This window comes from Ascaphus truei, chromosome 23, assembly GCF_040206685.1.
Source record: "Ascaphus truei isolate aAscTru1 chromosome 23, aAscTru1.hap1, whole genome shotgun sequence".
NCBI lineage: Eukaryota > Metazoa > Chordata > Amphibia > Anura > Ascaphidae > Ascaphus > Ascaphus truei.
In genome coordinates, this window is record NC_134505.1 from 3,094,252 (window position 1) to 3,114,152 (window position 19,901).

A 19,901-nucleotide genomic window follows, 5' to 3' on the forward strand; every position below is an offset into this window, starting at 1 on the left:
GAATACTGACCCCCATTATCATTTTGGGTGAGGATTTTTTTTTTTGCATCAAATCTTCAGTACTGCTGTGATTATGCTAGAAGTTATTAAGTTGCTTAATATAAGCAGGGTTTAACCATCTCCTGTTTCAGTGCTCACTCACTCACTCACATGGAATCTCATGTGTTAACACTTGAACATTTGCTGCCTGTTCTGCATGCGGTTATTGTACTCTAAGCCCTGTTAGGAAAGTGGGTGGATTGCTACTTCTTTAAAGTTCAGTGTCTTGTTATCTGATACAGATGAGCCAATAGATGTACGATGCCTCCCAGTCTAAATTATAGGGTTGAACAGATAAACAAAAGAAAGAAAAAAAAAAGCCCACTGAAAAAAGGTGTGTTTCAATGGTATCCAAGCACACAAATAATGGGTAGAAAAAAAAAAACAACATGTTTCCAATCAATCCACTATTGGCATCAATTTCACTTCTGACAGCAACTTTGTGAATATTAATTAGCTTCAGAAGGGTGACACCCAGTGAAGAGGGTTTATAAAGAGACTAGGGGGGCAGGATATGTTAGTACAGGACCAGAACAGCCTGTGTTAGTCGCTAGTTCTCCCTTTGTGATCCTTCACTGCTTGTAGACATGTCTTCCTATCAATACTCTTCTTCCTGCAAAACAACAAGTGGGTCTCAAAGTGGTGGAAGAGGGCCAGCAGGCAGGAACTCGGTGTCCTTTTCCAAATATCCTTCTAGTGGAGCAGGGGGTGCTTATGGTGGCAATGCAGGTGGTTGCTATGAGGGGGATTTTGGTGGTGGCTACAATGGTAATGTAGGTGGTGGTTATGGTGGTGGAGATTACAATGCTGGCTTTGGCGGTGGAGCAGGATCAGGCTTTGGTGGTGGAGCTAGCTTTGGTGCAGCATGTGGAACTGGATTTGGTGGAGGGGCTGGTGGAGGGGCTGGTGGAGGAGCTGGATATGGCTTTAGCCAAGGAGGTGGTATGGGATCCGGAGAGGGTCTCTTGTCTGGCAATGAGAAAGCGACCATGCAGAACCTGAATGACCGTCTGGCCAACTACCTCGATAAGGTGCGCTCCTTGGAGGCGGCCAACGCTGAACTGGAGAAGAAGATCCGCGAGTGGTATGAAAAGCAGAGTCCAGTTAGTAAGGCAGCCGACTACAGCCATTACTACAAGACCATTGCGGAGCTCCAAGCCAAGGTAGGTTGGCCCATTCTGAGCAGTGTTTACTTGTCAGTGGCCTTTTCACCATCGAGGTCCGTACATGTAAAGAGTCTGCAATACTGATAATCATCTCTTAAATCATTGTCATGAATATATATGTGTGTGTGTGTGTGTGTGTGTGTGTTACTTATCTAGGGTGAGTCTCACTGATTGGAACACAGTCTCACTTTTAGCACAGCTAGTTATCAATGGAGCCCGGAAACCTGAACTAATACTTTTTCTATTCTAATATAATTTTAAAGTCCAAAAACGCAATAATCTGACCCATTGGGTTACTTGGACATCGACAGCTGCATCTTGTTTCTGGAGCTTTCTAAGCAAAGCACAGTGGCCTCTTCAGCAGGGAAGGGGTTAATAAGGCTTGGCTTTTGAGTGCCATAGCTAACAGGATTTCTTTTTCAGCTCTGCATTTTAACCCAGCGCTCGGGGCAGTTAACCCCCGCCCGGCGGCAGTTCTCAGCAGCCTAGTGCATTGTGCCCAATGCCAATACAGAAAACAAAGGGCATACAATGCCAAGGTTATAGCTAGCATGAATGCCAAACCTATTACTGTTATTATTACTGCCATTTATTTCTAGGGCATCAACGTACCCAGCCAAAGTATATGGATGCTTAAAGCTAAAATAATAATATAGTGTAATCGATTGGGTCAAGAAGAGTAAGGACTCCGCTAATATGACGCTACACGCAATGTATTATGTGCACAATTTTTTCATCATGCTACAGTCTTAGGGTCCGAACCTGTTTAATTAAATGTGCTGATTCAACATGCTTTAAGCTGAAATAAATGGGCTAAAACAGTTTAGCTTTTCCCATAAACACCTTGTCAAATTATTTATTTTACCTGTCAGTAACGCTTACGGAGAATCAGCGGGAGTTGACACGTCTTCCGCTTTAGTTATTGCATAACCATCTGGAAAGCGGTCCTCTTTAGCCGCGAAGCGTCTGAGCTCTTTTCAAAGAGGAGTAATGAGGCAGGTTATAAAGTTGTGCCTTCTGGCGTGTTTCCAACGAGGCGCAGATCAAATTTACCTGAAGGAGCTTCCGAGATGTCCCGTTTTTAGTTCGTTAGGGTGGGCCTTCAGACTTACTTCTAATGTCCATTGCATCTGAAGCCCTTGATAAGAGGTGAATTTGGGGCGTCAAAAGAAAAAGGGGGATCAAGATTTTCTTGAGATGAGGGATAATGTGGTTTAAAGGATAAAGGTTGGGAAGTGGCATAGCGAACGCAGAGAAGGATCCATGTAACGTGATGTAACTGGAGTTATATTCACTTCTCTTTGTGCCTTCTCCAATGTCTAGATTATTGCTGCCCAGTTGGACAATCACACCGTGATTCTGGCCATTGATAACACCAGGCTGACCACTGATGACTTCAGACTCAAGTAAGTCTTAATTTAGATCATTAGCCAAACATTAACCCCTTCTGTTACAGGACTAGAGTTGCATCCAGTGAGGACTATATGAGTCCTTTTTTCGGTTTGAATGGTTGGTTACCACTTAGGTTACAACTCAGCAGATAGTTTGTCAACCTTCCAAAGATAAGGCAATGCTTGATAACACACTGATTATGTGGGTACAGAGATCTGATTGGAATCCCCGAAACAAATGAAAGCAAAATGCTGGCCTGATAGTAATAAAAACAAACACTTTCACCCAGTGGTATTCAAGCAACTGAGCTCTTCAATTATAACAACACACATGTACAAATCTCAGCAATGAGCAAAGCATGTAGTGTAGGTGTGAATAAACTTAGGTTAATTAATATTTTCATTGGGCGTAAGGAAAATATCATATATATCTATTTTTCTATAGCACCAATATTGAGCAGTGCATTAGATTCCTGGAGGTACAATCAGTCCCTGCCCAGTTTCAACTTAAGTGTCATTATTTCCAGAGCCTTTACTCACTGAGCTGGTCTTTCAGCCTAATGGCACTAAGAAGTTTCTTTACTCAGGTCTCACTTGGGGATCGGCAGCATCATTGGGTTAACCTATTCACATATATATATATATATATATATATATATATATATATATATATATATATCTGCACTGAAGCTCTCACTTAGTAGCAAAGGATTCAGGGAGTTGAAGCGAGACTCTTGGTATGATACTGTACTACGAAGAGCGCAATGTCTAGTGTACGTTTAAATCTGATATATTGACCATACAGGTCCATCTCCTCCCTTAGAGTATATAGACTTTACAGTATACATAAATAGAGAAAGTTGGCAATCATTGCCTAGAAGGACAGACACCAGTGGTTAGAAGGCTATTTGGGGTTACTTGCTGCAAACCAATACATTCCTGGTGCCTCTTGAGTATTATTTACTTTTGCCTTGTGGTACAGGTATGAGAATGAGATGGTCCTTCGCCAGAGTGTGGAGGCCGACATCAATGGCCTGCGTAGAGTCCTGGATGAGCTGACCCTGTCCAAGGCTGACCTGGAAGGCCAGATTGAGAGTCTGACTGAGGAATTGGCTTATCTCAAGAAGAACCATGAGGAGGTGAGAATGCCAATCCTTGAATTCAGAACATACGTTTTCTGGTATTAGAGATGAATGCAGAATATAGCCTAATGAAAGGTATTACAAGTACCTTAAAAGTTGCCTGGTGTTGGACCTTATGGTATGACTATGCTGGCATTCATGCTCAGTAAGTGACTGTTCTGTTTTACTGTTGTCCCCTTAGGAAATGAAGGGAATGCAGAGCCAGGTCAGCGGTAGTGTCAACGTGGAGATGAATGCTGCTCCAGGGATAGACTTGACTAAGGTCCTGGCTGACATGAGGGCTGATTATGAGAAGTTGGCATCAAAGTACCAGAAGGAGGCTGAGGAACGGTTCCTATCTCAGGTGAGCAGGCTGGGAGACTACTACATAGCCTTCAATGTGAATTACTTCTTTGACTTGTATGCGCTACAAGCCAACAGTGGAGGAGAGAAAAATATCAGTGTCCTACCACAATGGCAGAATTCTCTATGGAATTCCTTCTCCACCTTCTGTAGCTGTAACACGGGCTGCCTATAGCATCAAATCTCCTAATTTCCCTTAAATCTCTCTCTTCTTTCAATCATCTTATACATACATTTCTATTCTTCTGCTCTGGAAGGAAATTGAGGCTCTCGGTTCTTAAATTGAATGACACACCATCAGGAACAAGATGAACAGACTAGATGTTGTGTGCTTTCCGCTAACACGTCTCTTTGAAGTTTCCCAAACAATCAGTGTGATCTCTCTTAATCCTTTAACGTCTGCAGGTGCTAATTTAATCCTCGTTAGGATAAATAATCTGACCTCTTCTCAATCCGCTCTCAATTTGTTTTTCCTCAGACCAAGGAGCTGCAGCAACAGGTCATTGTCGGCACCCAGGAAGTCCAAACGTCCAAATCAGAAATCAACACGCTCAGACAGACTCTCCAGGGCCTGGAGATAGAGCTGCAGTCTCAGCTAAGCATGGTGAGGCCATCTGCCGGTGTTTGGGGTCAAAATGGCTTCAAACACATTCTGAACTTGTTAAGCGTTGGGGCAAAGCTCTCTTTACTAAAGTTTGTACAATATTTGTGCAATGAAAACAGAAAGGAGGGAAGTCTTTCTAAAATAAAACCACATTCCTTTAATTCCTAGGTTTGCAAATAAAATAGCTGTGGTACTCTGTGCACCTACTACCATAATATCATGACCACTGATTATATATCATGTGGTCTGTACATATGCAGTGATTTAAAATCAAGTGCATAGAGATACTTACCACCATTATACAGTGCAGCATGTTTACTACTAGCACAGTACTGAAGATATATAGATGACTATCATTAAAACAATGAATTGGCCACAGTGATACCCCTCGTATTTATATGTTGGAAGCACATGTATGCCATCCCTAAACTTGATCCTTGATCCTGTACCACACAGAAAGCGGGATTAGAGTCTTCCCTGGCTGAGACCGAGGGACGTTACTGCGTACAGCTAAGCCAGATCCAGGACATCATCACCAAGATGCAGACCGAGCTGTCCGACATCAGGAACCAACTGGAACTCCAGAGCAGCGAATACAAGTTACTCCTGGATATCAAGAGCCGCCTGGAACAAGAGATCGCCAAATACCAGGAGCTCCTGGATACACAGGACACCAAGTGAGTCAATGGGAAGGAGAAGTTTCTGCCCGCATGTACTATGAAATATCAGCGATGGAGACCATCGATACACTGAATCAGCCTCCACTCAGCTGTCAATTTTTTTTTAAATATATATAAATATATGTATATATATATTACATTCTACTGAAACTTTCTTCGTTTTTTTTACAGGCCATCAACCACTTCTACTACAGCCAGTAAGTGTGTTCCCTCGGTTTATTTTGGTGGTCTGCATTAAGGCACAGGGGATTTCATTGATCAAAAGTCCTCTTACTACTAATGATGTAAAAACCGTCATCAAAAATGTATATTAAAATAGAAAGTTATATTTCCTGTATTTGCCCAGTTACTGCCCAGGGAACGGTTTGGAAGTTGAGCCTCAGCGTTTAGACTAAATGTTCTGTATTTGGAAAGGGGCCGCCCTGTGACATCTCCTGGCTACGACATTTTCTCCATACAAGTGCCCCAGATTTAGCAATGCAGAGACTCCTGTTGCTCTCACTAGTATTTTGTGTAAATACATTTTTTGCTCTAGTTTCTAAGCTTTTGCATCTGGGGAATTGGTGCTTTACATAAATCTATGTTTGTTAAGCATTTAGCTATTTGTTATATCATTTAATACTTTATCTTTTTCTCTACGCCGCAGCTACCACTACAAACAAGATCCGCTAATCGGGAGTCTGACACACAAGGAAAGCCTGGGCCCTGCGTGTGACAAAGTGACACACCCTTCTCTGTACTGGGACCTAGCTGCCTGCTAACCCCTTCCATCACTACTCAATTCTCCTTGTGACCTGACAAGGACACTGATTGTAGGTGTTTTTCTGGCTTCTGGTATTCAATAAACCTTCTTTTTGTTGCAAAGTAAACTCCTGTTTCACGAGAATTCATTGTGTTTTTAATGGTAAACAGAAACCCAATAGGGTGTAGCTGTGAACAAAGGTTTAAGCTCCGAAGGTTGGTAGATTTCTGTATCTGTGAAGTCTGTGTATTAGGAGGGGGTACGATGTATGTGTCATTGTTGTGTGTGTATTAGGAAGGGGTGTGAGGTATGTGTCCCATTCACTGATGTCTGTGTATTAGGGGGAGAGAGGTATGTGTCACTGAGAGGTACGTGTCCCTGATGTCTGTGTATTAGGAGGAGGTGAGAGGTACGTGTCCCTGATGTCTGTGTATTAGGAGGGGTTCAGAAGTACATGTCCCTGATGTCTGTGTATTAGGAGGGGTTACAAATAAGACCTTATCTTTAGGTAAAAGTCACAGGAAGTCAGGGATGGGGCTCTTGTAACATTTTGCAGTCACTGGGTGATGGGATAGTGAATAATGCACACAATACATAGTTAGTTAATACACGCGTCTTAGTCCCCTTACTGTCAGCTGTAACACTAGCACTGAAAGAGAGGTGTGTGATGTCCCCTAGTGGTTTATTCCAATAGTTCAATGCATGACTTTGGGTTTGCAAGAAACCTCATTAAACCTGGACACAGCCACGAGGACTATGCCTGGTTTGTTATCCTGCACTGGGAATAGCTCTGCGTGTTCCCCACAATATCATTGAGCTCGTCGCTCCTCTGCAAACTGCTATAATATTCCAATCTAACAACAAGGATGGGGTGGAAAGAAATATAACCACACCGTGAGGTGCTCAAAGTCAGTGCTGAGAGGCAAAAACCCAATACATATACAGCCCAAAACGGAAAAAGTGGGAGAAAGAAACCAGAACACAAGAAGATATATGGGTATCTCCTAAAAAGGAGGGATGAAGCATATAGGGTTAATAAAACACACTCAAATGTACCTTCTACCCCAAAAAACAGTCATCCCAAAATATCGGCGTGCGATATACAGTAGGTAATGGCCAGTTCCCAAGTTAATACATGTAGAACCTGTAGATAATATCCAATACCATGGATGGATCGGAATATAATGGTGACTAAACCCTTTGCCAAATATCAGAAAGATCTAAATACCTGATCTAATTGTACGGTGTGACCACCTTCAATGTTACATCAATATTACGCGATCACGCTAAATCATAGCTTGTGTGGGAGGCACATTCATACTGCGGTCCTCCGTGTAATCTTGTTATGCCGGGTAAAGTCAGTGTACAAGGAGTGTGGCAGTATTGACCTGAGGAAGGGAGGAGAACTCTTGAAAGCTCGTCTTATCATATCAATTGTTAGTCCAAATAAAACAGGTCTCATCTAATGCTGAAGTACTCATTTACTGCACGAGACATATACACACTTATTTCTGCCACTCACTTTGTGTTCAAACTCCCCACTTATTCACTTTCCTTCACTTATAATGGTCTTTTTTGTTTGACAGCACGGTCAGAGTCAGAGACCCTCTGATCATAATCAACCCCCTTCCTGAATGTGTATTCTTTCATTTGGTATGGTTAGGTGTCGGGGGTTAGTGTGATGTTATGTGGAATTGTCTGCCAAATGTCCTATCTGTAAAGCAAGGAGGCTGTTTAATCGCTGGTCACGTGACTGGTCAGGAGTATAAATCTGTGACTAGTATGGGGCAGCACAGCAAGGGGTTGAAGCATTTGAAGTAAGCACATTTCAAAGGGAACATTTGTAAGGGGCTGATAGAGTTATACGAGCGTTAAGGGAACATTTAAAAGGGACGGACAGAGTTATACAGGAGTTAGACAAGAGGTGGACATCTGTCTGGATCTTCCAACAACTTGATCTGCAGATTCGTGTGAATTGACAGCTTTTGGCGAGCTCACTATTCTACAGACGTGTTCTACACACCGTGCACCATTTAAGCCCCATCCTTACCCCTCCCCTACTGCATGGACTCAAGCAGCCTCCTAAACCGTACCAAAGCTGTCGCGGGCCCAAATGCAATTTACAAGATGACAAAATTCCTGCATCTGAGTGAAATTCCAGACAGTCCCCAAACCTGGTGTCTTACAATTGCTGCTCATTCCTAGGGGAGAAACAGAGGGCAGAAACAGCGACAACGATAAGGGCCAGTCCCAACGAGAAGAAGCAGAGGGGACTGAAACAGAGGTCACTGGCAGAGAGAATATATAGTGCTGCAATGTGGGGGTTACTTCACCCCTTTCGTATCACACGGCTGATGCATCCACATTATACAGTCACAAAGGATTTTAAATCAAATTTTGTTCCAACAAAGTACAGTATATGGCTCCATTGACTGTGGCAGTGAGTGAGACAGCCTTCCCATGAGCAAGAACTCCTTGAGAAAGTGCCACTTAGGTGCGAAACGCGTGGGAGTTTTTCTTTCTGATCGAGACCAGCACTATTTCGTGTCTGTCCGACACGCTGCTGCTTCAGATTTTCTCTGTTCGTTTTTCCAAGGAGCAAGGCCTACTCCAAACAGGTCACCATCATCATCACTTATTATTAAAGTAAATACACGCCTCCATTTAAGGGGGCATTGCAATAATTTACAGTCAGTTTGAGAAGAACTACAATTAAATACAATTATGTTGTTACATATGACAGACAGGAAATGCCATAATTATAACAATACATGGTTGCATTAAAGGAGCAAAAGGTTACACATTCAGTTTACAGATATTTCATGGAGAGTCAGAGATATGACTATGGGCATAACTAACATTTACAGACAGGGTTAAAAATTGTGGTAGAAGACGTAGGATAGGTGTTGGGTTGTTGTTAGAAGAGGCCCTGCTTCAAGGAACTTACCATCTATAAGCAGGGTAGGTTTAAACATTGGGTGGGGGATGAGAGGGCGGGTGTGATTTAGAATGCAATAGAGCAGTTGCGACATTAGCGAATGGCAACAAACGGCGACACCCTTTGGCTGCCCTTCGGCTGTCCGCCTTTGGGGCGACTCAGTGTAAGGTCTCAGAGATTCTTTGGTGAAATGAAACAGCAGCACAGCACAGCACTGGACCTCATGTCAGACATGCAGGGCCGAGGGACTGATGAGCTCCGGGAGTGCTTTAAACCATCTCTTTTGCTCATGCTGTAAAGCTCATCCATGCTGGCGTAGTGGACAGGGGCAGCGAAGGCATATTGGTGAGTCTCTTAGGAAGACGCCCTTGGGGAAACACAGGTGTTATGTCCCAGAGATTCTTTGGTAGGTACACAGGGTAACACTGACTATTGAAATTGCTGCTGCCCAGCAAAGCTGCAGTTATCCCCTATCATCTGGTTCTACTTACCCTGGGGCTTTTCACAGAACTGCGACAACTGCAATGTATCTTGAACAATGCGCAAGCAGTTGTCAGATGTAAAACACAGACAATTGAACGTACACAATCTTCACAAGCTCAAAACACAGACCCAAGGCACCATATGTGTACAACGGCGAGAAAAGGTTTGGGAACCACTTAGGATTTTCACATATTTCAAACCTAAAATGTGACATTTGAGGGCTTCCTTGCATGGACAGCTCACTACAGGTCCTGCCACAACATTTCCATGGGGTTTAGGTCCGGACTTTGACTAGGCCCCTTCTAACACGCAGAATTTCTTCTTCTGCAGGCATTTTGAAGATCTGTTTGTATGTTTAGGATCATTGTCGTGCTGCATGAACCACTTTCTCTGCAGCTTCAGCTCACAGACACATGGCCTGACATTGTCCTCTAGAATCTTCTAATACAGTGCAGAATTCATCGTTGTGTCAATGATGGCAAGCCGTCCAGCTCCTGAGGCAGCGAAGCAGCCCCAAACCATCACACTCCCACCGCCATGCTTGACGGTTGGGATGAGGTTCTTCTGTTCAAACGTAGTTTTGGTTTTTGACAAACATAGCGTTTCTCATTGAGGCCAACATGTTCTAATTTTGATGACTTACCTGTCCAGAGAACATTGTTCAAGAGGTTTTGTGGATTATCTATGTGATCTTTGGCCAACTTCCGACGGCAGCAATGTTCTTTTTAGGGAGCAGTGGTTTCCTCCTGGATATCCTTCCATGAACAACATTCTTGTCCAATTTGATTTTGGTAGGACAACTGCCCCTGGGTAGAGGGACTGAGGTCTTAAACTTTCTCCATTTGTCTGACAATGGATTGGTGGAGTCCCAAATCCTTAGAAATTGGTTTGTAACTCTTTCCAGACTGATGAGCATCAATAACTGCTTTTCTGAGATCCTCAGAGATTTCTTTTGATTGTGGCATGACGTGTTTCCACACACCTGTACGGTGAAGACCAAACTCACAACGTTTCGGATCTTACCCACATCTGAAGATCTACCTAATTATTTCAACACCTGATTCTATTTATCCCCTTTGATTTAGCTGATAAAACCAGGGTTTCACTTACTTTTTCACACCCCCTGACTCTTAATTACTCATTGCTTGTCTAATTCATGCATAATTTTGCTTCTAAAGACATGGAATTGGTTAATATAAACTCTATGGGATATTTAAGAAAAGACTGTTTTTTATTCAAAAAGGATGAACTGTGGAATTTCTGCAATTATCATTGCATTTCACAAACCTTTTCTCGCTACTATACATATTTATTTTAAGTCGATTGACGTGCCTCTGGGAAAGTGACCCCAAGTCTACTACAATAAACAAAGAAGTCCCAATGTACATCCAATATGAGACATTATTTCTGTATATTACTATATACAGCTCAAACCCGTTATAACGCGGTGCTCGGGGTCCACATAACCGGGATTGCGAAATGGCCACCGTACGAGGACTTACCCGGCATCTGCAGCTCTCTCCTTTCTCCAGCTCTTTCCTCTCTCCCTGCTTCATCAGGCTGCGTCCACATGCGTGGCGCACATCTCCACATCTTTTTCTTTGTTTTTTTTATAACATTCAGTGCTTAATTGCTAACGGACACACACACACACACCTCCCCCCTACACAAATAATTTTAGCATACCATGCAGGAATCGAACCTATGATCCTTCATACACTAGTAGCTATTCTTTACTTGCCTCACCATAGGATTGGTGTGGTTCATTGACTCTATTATCAAACTTAACTTCTACTGCACAGTAATGCCTTTCAGTACTGTGCAGTAGAAGTTAAGTGTGATAATAGAGTGGACGCAGCCTGATGAAGCAGGGAGAGAGGACAGCGCTGCAGAGAGGAGAGAGCTGCAGATGCCGGGTAAGTTCTCACGCGGCAGCCATTTCGCAAAAAAAAACTTGGAGATGTTTTTAAATCGGGAGCCACGCTCAGACCGCGTTATATGCGGATCCGCATTGTAGCGGATCACGCTATAACGGGGTTGAGCTGTATTTGTTCCGATATTTGTACTTCTTCTCATAGTGTTGGACCTGCTGATAGAGCGACACCTTGATGCGGTCGCAGGCATGAAATGTTCTGGCCAAAGGATTGCTCTAAGATAACCCATACTTATGAGAAGAACAAAATATGGAAAAAAAACATATAGTAATTAACTAAATAATTTGTTATATTGGACACGCATTGGGGCTTATCTGTTTATTGTGGAATGCATACAGTCCTCAATAATGGTAACAGAGCTGCGAACGCCGATATATTGTGAATACCGAGGTCGTAACTCTGTTACCATTATAATCTCTCTGATTGAAACATCTCTTAACTTTCACAGTGCCGGGGTCTCCCCACACTGCCACCGGACCTCCTGCACGTCCGCGTCCTGCCATCGCTTCTGCCTTGGTCACGTGAGGTGACCAGGTCCCGGATCCCTTGCAAACGACAGTGGCGGCAGGCTCCACTTCTGTTTCCATTTGGCTGTCCACCACATCGGAGAGGTCAGCCCGATCACTGCCTGGAAAATGAGCGAGTGTCCATGCTGTACCAGGTACAGATGTAGCAAGACTCATGTTCTCCGGCGCCGCGGTCGAAAAAAAAAAGAGTCTGCGGTTGCGTGTCCGCACTGTGGGAGGAGGGGGGGTGTCTATGCTTCTGTATCGGACCACCCACAGAGTTAATCCTCCGGCGCCGGGGCAGGTCCCGGTGCAGGAAACAGTAAGCCTTCCTACATCTGTACATCATTGATTACTAAACTAATGATGTACAGAGGTAGCAAGACCAAATTATGCTTCATCACTCTCATCATTAGGATACCAGGAAGATGATTATAAGCTCATCTATTAAATATATAATTGCATGTGTGGGACCCTGTCAGCTTAACAATGATCTAAAAAACAAAACTGACTATGGCCATGAACATTGCGTCAGTCTCCACATTCTCCTCTGCGAAGAAACTGAAACACTGGCCAAAATACATTATTTAGCGCCTGCAAAAATGCAACTAACACCCCTCCCGCTTACTGTTTTGTATTCGTTTTTGGAACGTAGGTTCTGATGTCCCACACTCGGTTAGATCCATCTTCCCTAGAAGTCCAACATGGAATATGGGAAAAATATGAGTAGCCGGCACCCCAGAGGACTTGGTGAAAAAAAAATGGAAGAATTTATTAAATGATCAGATCAACATTTCGGTCCCAGTTAGGACCTTTTGTCAAGATCGACCGAAAACGTTGACCTGAGAACTTAATAAATTCTTCCATTTTTCGCCAAATCCTCTGGGGTGCTGGCTACTCCTATTTTTCCTGATTGTATGCCGCTTGCTGCGGCAGCCTGAGCACCCGTGGCAGGTGACTACCTGGACACAAATACAACAGCATGGAACGCAGTGCAGAACATCGTGGGCTAGGAATGGATGTATTGGACGCTCTGTAGATGTCGTGTTCTTTAAGTTGTATCTTCTCCCAGCAAAAAAAGTTCAGTTGGGGGACGGATACCAACACAGAATCATTATACTGAGCCCGGTGATTATTTTGGGTGAGGTTTCAATTTTTGCATCACTACGTTTAACCTTTTCAGTACTGCTGTGATTAAGCTAAAAGTTATGAAGTTGCTTAGTATAAGCAGGGTTTAAGCCTCTCCTGTATAAGGGCTCCCCACCCTATTTCAGTAGGGCCTCGCCTGGAATCTCATGGGTTGACACCTCTACATTTGCTGCCTGTTCTGCGTGTGGTTATTGTACCCTAAGCCGTATTAGGAAAGTGGGTGGATTGATACTTCTTTAAAGTTCAATGTCTTATTATCTGATACAGATGATCCAATAGATGTAAGAAGCCTCCCAGTCTAAATTATAGGGTTGAACAGATAAACAAAAGAAAAGAAAAAAAGCCCACTGAAAAAAGGTGTGTGTCAACAGTATCCAAGCACACAAATAATGGGAAGAAAAAAAAAAACCACGTTTCTAATCAATCAATTATTAGCACCAATTTCGCTTCTGACAGCAACTTTGAGAATATTAATTAGGTTCTGAATGGTGACACCCAGGGAAGAGGATTTATAAGGAGACTAGGGGGGCAGGATACATTACTGCAGAACTAGAACAGCCTGTGTTAGTTGCTAGTTCTGCCTTTGGGATCCTTCACTGCTTGTAGACATGTCTTCCTATCAAAACTCTTCTTCCTGCAAGCAAACAAGTGGGTCTCAAGGTGGTGGAAGAGGGCCAGCAGGCAGGAACTCGGTGTCCTTTTCAAAATATGCTTCAAGTGGAGCAGGGGGTGCTTATGGTGGCAATGCAGGTGGTTGCTATGAGGAAGATTTTGATGGTGGCTACAATGGTAATGTAGGTGCTGGGGGAGATTACAATGCTGGCTTTGGCGGTGGAGCAGGATCAGGCTTTGGTGGTGGAGCTAGCTTTGGTGCAGCATGTGGAACTGGATTTGGTGGAGGGGCTGGTGGAGGGGCTGGTGGAGGAGCTGGATATGGCTTTAGCCAAGGAGGTGGTATGGGATCCGGAGAGGGTCTCTTGTCTGGCAATGAGAAAGCGACCATGCAGAACCTGAATGACCGTCTGGCCAACTACCTCGATAAGGTGCGCTCCTTGGAGGCGGCCAACGCTGAACTGGAGAAGAAGATCCGCGAGTGGTATGAAAAGCAGAGTCCAGTTAGTAAGGCAGCCGACTACAGCCATTACTACAAGACCATTGCGGAGCTCCAAGCCAAGGTAGGTTGGCCCATTCTGAGCAGTGTTTACTTGTCAGTGACCTTTTCACCATCGAGGTCCGTACATGTAAAGAGTCTGCAATACTGATAATCCTCTTACATGTTCACAGCTATTTTATCATTTCTCACCAACTTCAAGTTGCAAAATGACTTTCCTCTATACCGCTAGTAGTTAATCTACTGTATCATATAGTATATATATATATATATATATATATATATATATATATATATATATATATATTTATATATATATATATATAATCTTATTGTACACTTTCATGTATCTGTGTAACCACTACACTTGTTGTACTGCAAGCTTGATATATATATATATATATATATATATATATATATATATATGCATAGTTGCCTTTTCAGTAGTGAAGGGGTTAATAAGGCTTGGCTTTTTAGTGCCATAGCTAACATGATTTCTTTTCAGCTCTGCATTTTAACCCAGCGCTCGGGGCAGTTAACCCCCGCCCTTCTGCAGTTCTCAGCAGCCTAGTGCATTGTGCCCAGTGCTAATACAGAAAACAAAGGGGCATACAATCCCAAGGCTACAGCTACTGTAGCATGAATGCCAATAACTGCTACAATAGGCTGGGAAGTCAATGCTTCAAACAACTACTCCTATAGTGCTGAATATATATATATATAGCTATTTACAATTGGGTCATCATTGAATCAAGAAAAGCAAGGAATCTGTTAATATGACACTACACGCAATGTATAATGTGCATTATTTTTTCGTCATGCTGGTATCTTAGGGTCCAAACCTGTTTAAATAAATGTACTGATGCAACATGCTTTAAGCTGAAATAAATGGGCTAAGGCAGTTTAGCTTTTCCCATAAACACCTTGTCAAATTATTTATTTTACCTGTCAGTAACGCTTACGGAGAATCAGCGGGAGTTGACACGTCTTCAGCTTTAGTTATTGCATAACCGGCTGGAAAGTGGTCCTCTTTAGCCGCGATGCGCCTGAGCTCTTTCCAAAGAGGAGTAATGAGGCAGGTTATAAAGTTGTGCCTTCTGGCGTGTTTCTAACGAGGCGCAGATCACATTTACCTGAAGGAGCTTCCTTGATAAAAAGAGGTGAACTTGGGGCAAGTCAAAAGAAAAAGGGGGGGGGGGGATCAAGATTTTCTTGGGGTGAAGGATAATGGGGTTTAAAGGATAATGGTTGGGAAGCAGCATACCGAACGCAGAGAAGGATTAAATACATGGATGGGGTCATGTCACACGGTATAAGAACGAAATACAAGTGCTAATAGTGTCAACTTATTTCACGTTTAGATCATTAGTACTGCTATTGTTGTCCATGCTTGGATTGGAAACGGTGTGACAAGGGTTCCCTTCTTGTAAACAGCACCCACTCTGGTATTCCCACTGGGGATCACTGTCACCACATCTGTAGGACACCAATAGTACTGCTTTATATGCTACAATTACTGAGTATTGAGGCAGCGACCATACTGTAAGAAGAGACATTAGGTGAACGGTATCCTGCACCCCAAGAGCCAACGTTCTAATGCTATGTAACATGATGTAACTGGAGTTATATTCATTGCTCTCCGTGCCTTCTCCTATTTCTAGATTATTGCTGCCCAGCTGGACAATCACACTGTGATTCTGGCCATTGATAACACGAGGCTGACCACTGATGACTTCAAACTCAAGTAAGTCTTAATTTAGATGATGATAATAAACACAAACACTGTCACCCAGCGTTAGTCATGCAATATGGGCTCTTCAATTATAACAACACGTTTGTACACATTTCAACATTGAATAAAGCATTTACTGTAGTGCAGGTGAGAATGAACCTAGGTAAATTAATATTTTCATTGGGCATAAGAAAAATAATATATATATTTTTTTTATATAGCATTGAGAGCATACACTGACTCCCAACTCTGTGCCTTTACTCACTCATAGATCTACACTAAACCTCTCACTTAGTAGCTAGGGATTCTGGGAGCTGAAGTGAGACCCTTGGTATGATACTGTACTACTAAGAGCACAATGTTTAGTGTACGTTTATATGTGCTATATTGACCATACAGCTCCTCCCTTACAGTATAAAAACTTTACTGGTATCCATAAATAGAGAAAGTTGGCAATCATTGCCTAGAAGGACAGACACCAGTGGTTAGAATGCTATTTCCTGCAAACCAATAAACACCTGGTGCCTCTTGAGTATTATTTACTTTTGCCTTGTGGTACAGGTATGAAAATGAGCTGGCCCTTCGCCAGAGTGTGGAGGCCGACATCAATGGCCTGCGTAGGGTCCTGGATGAGCTGACCCTGTCCAAGTCTGACCTGGAAGGCCAGATTGAGAGTCTGACCGAGGAATTGGCTTATCTCAAGAAGAACCATGAGGAGGTGAGAATGGCAAGCCTTGAATTCAGAACTTACGTTTTCTGGTATTAGAGATGAATGCAGAGTCTAGCCTAATGAAAGGTATTACAAGTTCCTTAAAAGTTGCCTGGTGTTGGACCTTATGGTATGACTATGCAGGCATTCATGCTCAGTAAGTGACTGTTCTGTTTTACTGTTGTCCCTTCAGGAAATGAAGGGAATGCAGAGCCAGGTCAGCGGTAGTGTCAACGTGGAGATGAATGCTGCTCCGGGGATAGACTTGACTAAGGTCCTGGCTGACATGAGGGCTGATTATGAGAAGTTGGCAGAGAAGTACCAGAAGGAGGCTGAGGAACGGTTCCTATCTCAGGTGAGCAGGCTGGGAGACTACTACATAGCATTCAATGTGAATTACTTCTATGACTTGTATGCGCTACAAGCCAACAGTGGAGGAGAGAAAAATATTAGTGTCCTACCACAATGGCTGAATTCTCTATGAAATTCCTTCTCCACCTTCTGTAGCTGTAACACGGGCTGCCTATGGCATCAAATCTCCTAATTTCCCTTAAACCTCTCTCTTCTTTAAATCATTTTATACATACATTTCTATTCTTCTGCTCTGAAAAGAAATTGAGGCTCTCGGTCCTTAAATTGAATGACACACCATCAGGAACAAGATGAACAGACTAGATGTTGTGTGCTTTCCGCTAGCACGTCTCTTTGAAGTTTCCCAAACAATCAGTGTGATCTCTCTTAATCCTTTAACGTCTGCAGGTGCTAATTTAATCATCGTTAGGATAAATAATCTGACCTCTTCTCAACCTGCTCTCAATTTGTTTTTCCTCAGACCAAGGAGCTGCAGCAACAGGTCATTGTCGGCACCCAGGAGGTCCAAACGTCCAAATCAGAAATCAACACGCTCAGACAGACTCTCCAGGGCCTGGAGATAGAGCTGCAGTCTCAGCTAAGCATGGTGAGGCCATCTGCCGGTGTTTGGGGTCAAAATGGCTTCAAACACATTCTGAACTTGTTAAGCGTTGGGGCAAAGCTCTTTTTACTAAAGTTTGTACAATATTCGTGCAATTAAAACAGAAAGGAGGGAAGTCTTTCTAAAATGAATACACATTCCTTTAAAAGAAGCCATAGGTGTGTAAATAAAATAAATGATGGTACTCTGCGCACCTACTACCATAATACCATGACCCCTGATTATATATCATAAGGTCTGTATATGCAGTGGTTGGAAGTGAAGTGCATAGAGATACTTAGCACCATTATACAATGCACCATGTTCACTGCCTCTTTCAATTACATAATTACTGAAGATATATAGATGACTATCATTAAAACAATGAATTGGCCACAGCGATGCCCTTCTTATATTTATATATTGGAGGCACATGTATGCCATCCCTAAACTTGATCCTTGATCCTGTACCACACAGAAAGCGGGATTAGAGTCTTCCCTGGCTGAGACCGAGGGACGTTACTGCGTACAGCTGACCCAGATCCAGGACATCATCACCAAGATGCAGACCGAGCTGTCCGACATCAGGAATCAACTGGAACTCCAGAGCAGCGAATACAAATTACTCCTGGATATCAAGAGCCGCCTGGAGCAAGAGATCGCCAAATACCAGGAGCTCCTGGATACACAGGACACCAAGTGAGTCAATGGGAAGGAGAAGTTTCTGCCCGCATCTGCTATGAAATATCAGCGATGGAGACCATCGATACACTGAATCAGTCTCCACTCAGCTGTCAAAACAGCGCTCAGAATACCCCGTCCCTACACATTGTATGGGAGTTTTACTTATTAATGTCAAAAACATATAGGGCCATTTTTACTAAGCAGTGCTACTGCAGAAGTCAACTTCCGGCATTGCTTAGTAAGTATGGCCGAATAAGGGGGTCTATTTCCTAAAGTCTCCTGGCTGCAAAACCAGAGGGGGGGCATAAGGTGTCTTAGTTAGAGTCAGTGGTATATACTACTTAGCTTTACCTGCGCCCCCTCACTCCCTTATGTAAGACACCTACTTAAAGCATAAGAGATTGGTACCACCAAGACAGCTCATTGATATTACGGGTGGGTTACCAAGGTGTGTTAGGAGCTCCCAAGTTCAGTGGTACCAGCACACAGTTGCTGCTAACAACTGGCAGTGAACATAGGCGCCAGGTCAACAGCAACAAGCAGCAGGTACCCAGGAAGGAAGGCGGCACCTGATCCTTGCCTATATAAATATTTATATATATTACATTCTACTGAAACTTTCTTTGTTTTTTGTTTTTTTACAGGCCATCAACCACTGCTACTACAGCCAGTAAGTGTGTTCCCTCTGTTCATTTTGGTGGTCTGCATTAAGGCACAGGGGGTTTCATTGATCAAAAGTCCTATTACTACCAATGATGTAAAAAACCGCCATCAATTATTTATATTAAAATAGAATGTTTTAGAACGGTTTAGAAGTTGAGCCTCACCGTTTAGACGAAATGTTCTGTATTTGGAAAGGGGCCGCCCTGCGACATCTCCTGGCTTCGACATTTTCTCCATAAAAGTGCCCCAGATTTAGCAATGCAGAGACTCCTGTTGCTCTCACTAGTATTTTGTGTAAATACATTTTTTTGCTCTAGTTTATAAGATGAGAGATTTTGCATCTGGGGAATTGGTGCTTTACATAAATCTATGTTTGTTAAGCATTTAGCTATTTGTTATATCATTTAATACTTGGTCTTTTTCTCTACGCAGCAGCTACCACTACTAACAAGATCCGCTAATCGGGAGTCTGACACACAAGGAAAGCCTGGGCCCTGCGTGTGACAAAGTGACACACCCTTCTCTGTACTGGGACCTAGCTGCCTGCTAACCCCTTCCATCACTACTCAATGCTCCTTGTGACCTGACAAGGACACTGATTGTAGGTGTTTTTCTGGCTTCTGGTGTTCAATAAACCTTCTTCTTGTTGCAAAGTAAACTCCTGTTTCACGAGAATTCATTGTGTTTTTAATGGTAAACAGAAACCCAATAGCGTGTAGCTGTGAACAAAGGTTAAAGCTCCGAAGGTTGGTAGATTTCTTTATCTGTGACATCTGTGTATTAGAAGGGGGTACGATATATGTGTCCCATTCACTGATGTCTGTGTATTAGGGGGTGAGAGGTATGTATAACTGATGTCTGTGTATTAGTAGTGGGTGAGAGGTATGTGTCCCTGATGTCTGTGTATTAGGAGGGGTTCAGAGGAGTTACAAAT

The 19,901-nt window shown here is 43.0% G+C and overlaps 2 protein-coding genes across 2 annotated transcripts; both read left to right on the top strand.

The window, feature by feature from the left end:
* Nucleotides 1–544: 544 nt before the first annotated feature.
* On the top strand, nt 545–6,233 carry LOC142473071 (keratin, type I cytoskeletal 19-like). Its single transcript, XM_075580231.1, has 8 exons — nt 545–1,202; nt 2,529–2,611; nt 3,579–3,735; nt 3,920–4,081; nt 4,559–4,684; nt 5,141–5,361; nt 5,536–5,561; nt 6,011–6,233. The coding sequence occupies exons 1-8, from the start codon at nt 627–629 to the stop codon at nt 6,034–6,036; spliced, it is 1,377 nt and encodes a 458-aa protein (XP_075436346.1). The 5' UTR covers nt 545–626; the 3' UTR covers nt 6,037–6,233.
* A 7,412-nt stretch (nt 6,234–13,645) lies between these two features.
* On the top strand, nt 13,646–19,625 carry LOC142473072 (keratin, type I cytoskeletal 19-like). Its single transcript, XM_075580232.1, has 8 exons — nt 13,646–14,291; nt 15,889–15,971; nt 16,521–16,677; nt 16,862–17,023; nt 17,501–17,626; nt 18,099–18,319; nt 18,949–18,974; nt 19,400–19,625. The coding sequence occupies exons 1-8, from the start codon at nt 13,725–13,727 to the stop codon at nt 19,426–19,428; spliced, it is 1,371 nt and encodes a 456-aa protein (XP_075436347.1). The 5' UTR covers nt 13,646–13,724; the 3' UTR covers nt 19,429–19,625.
* The last annotated feature ends 276 nt before the right edge of the window (nt 19,626–19,901 follow it).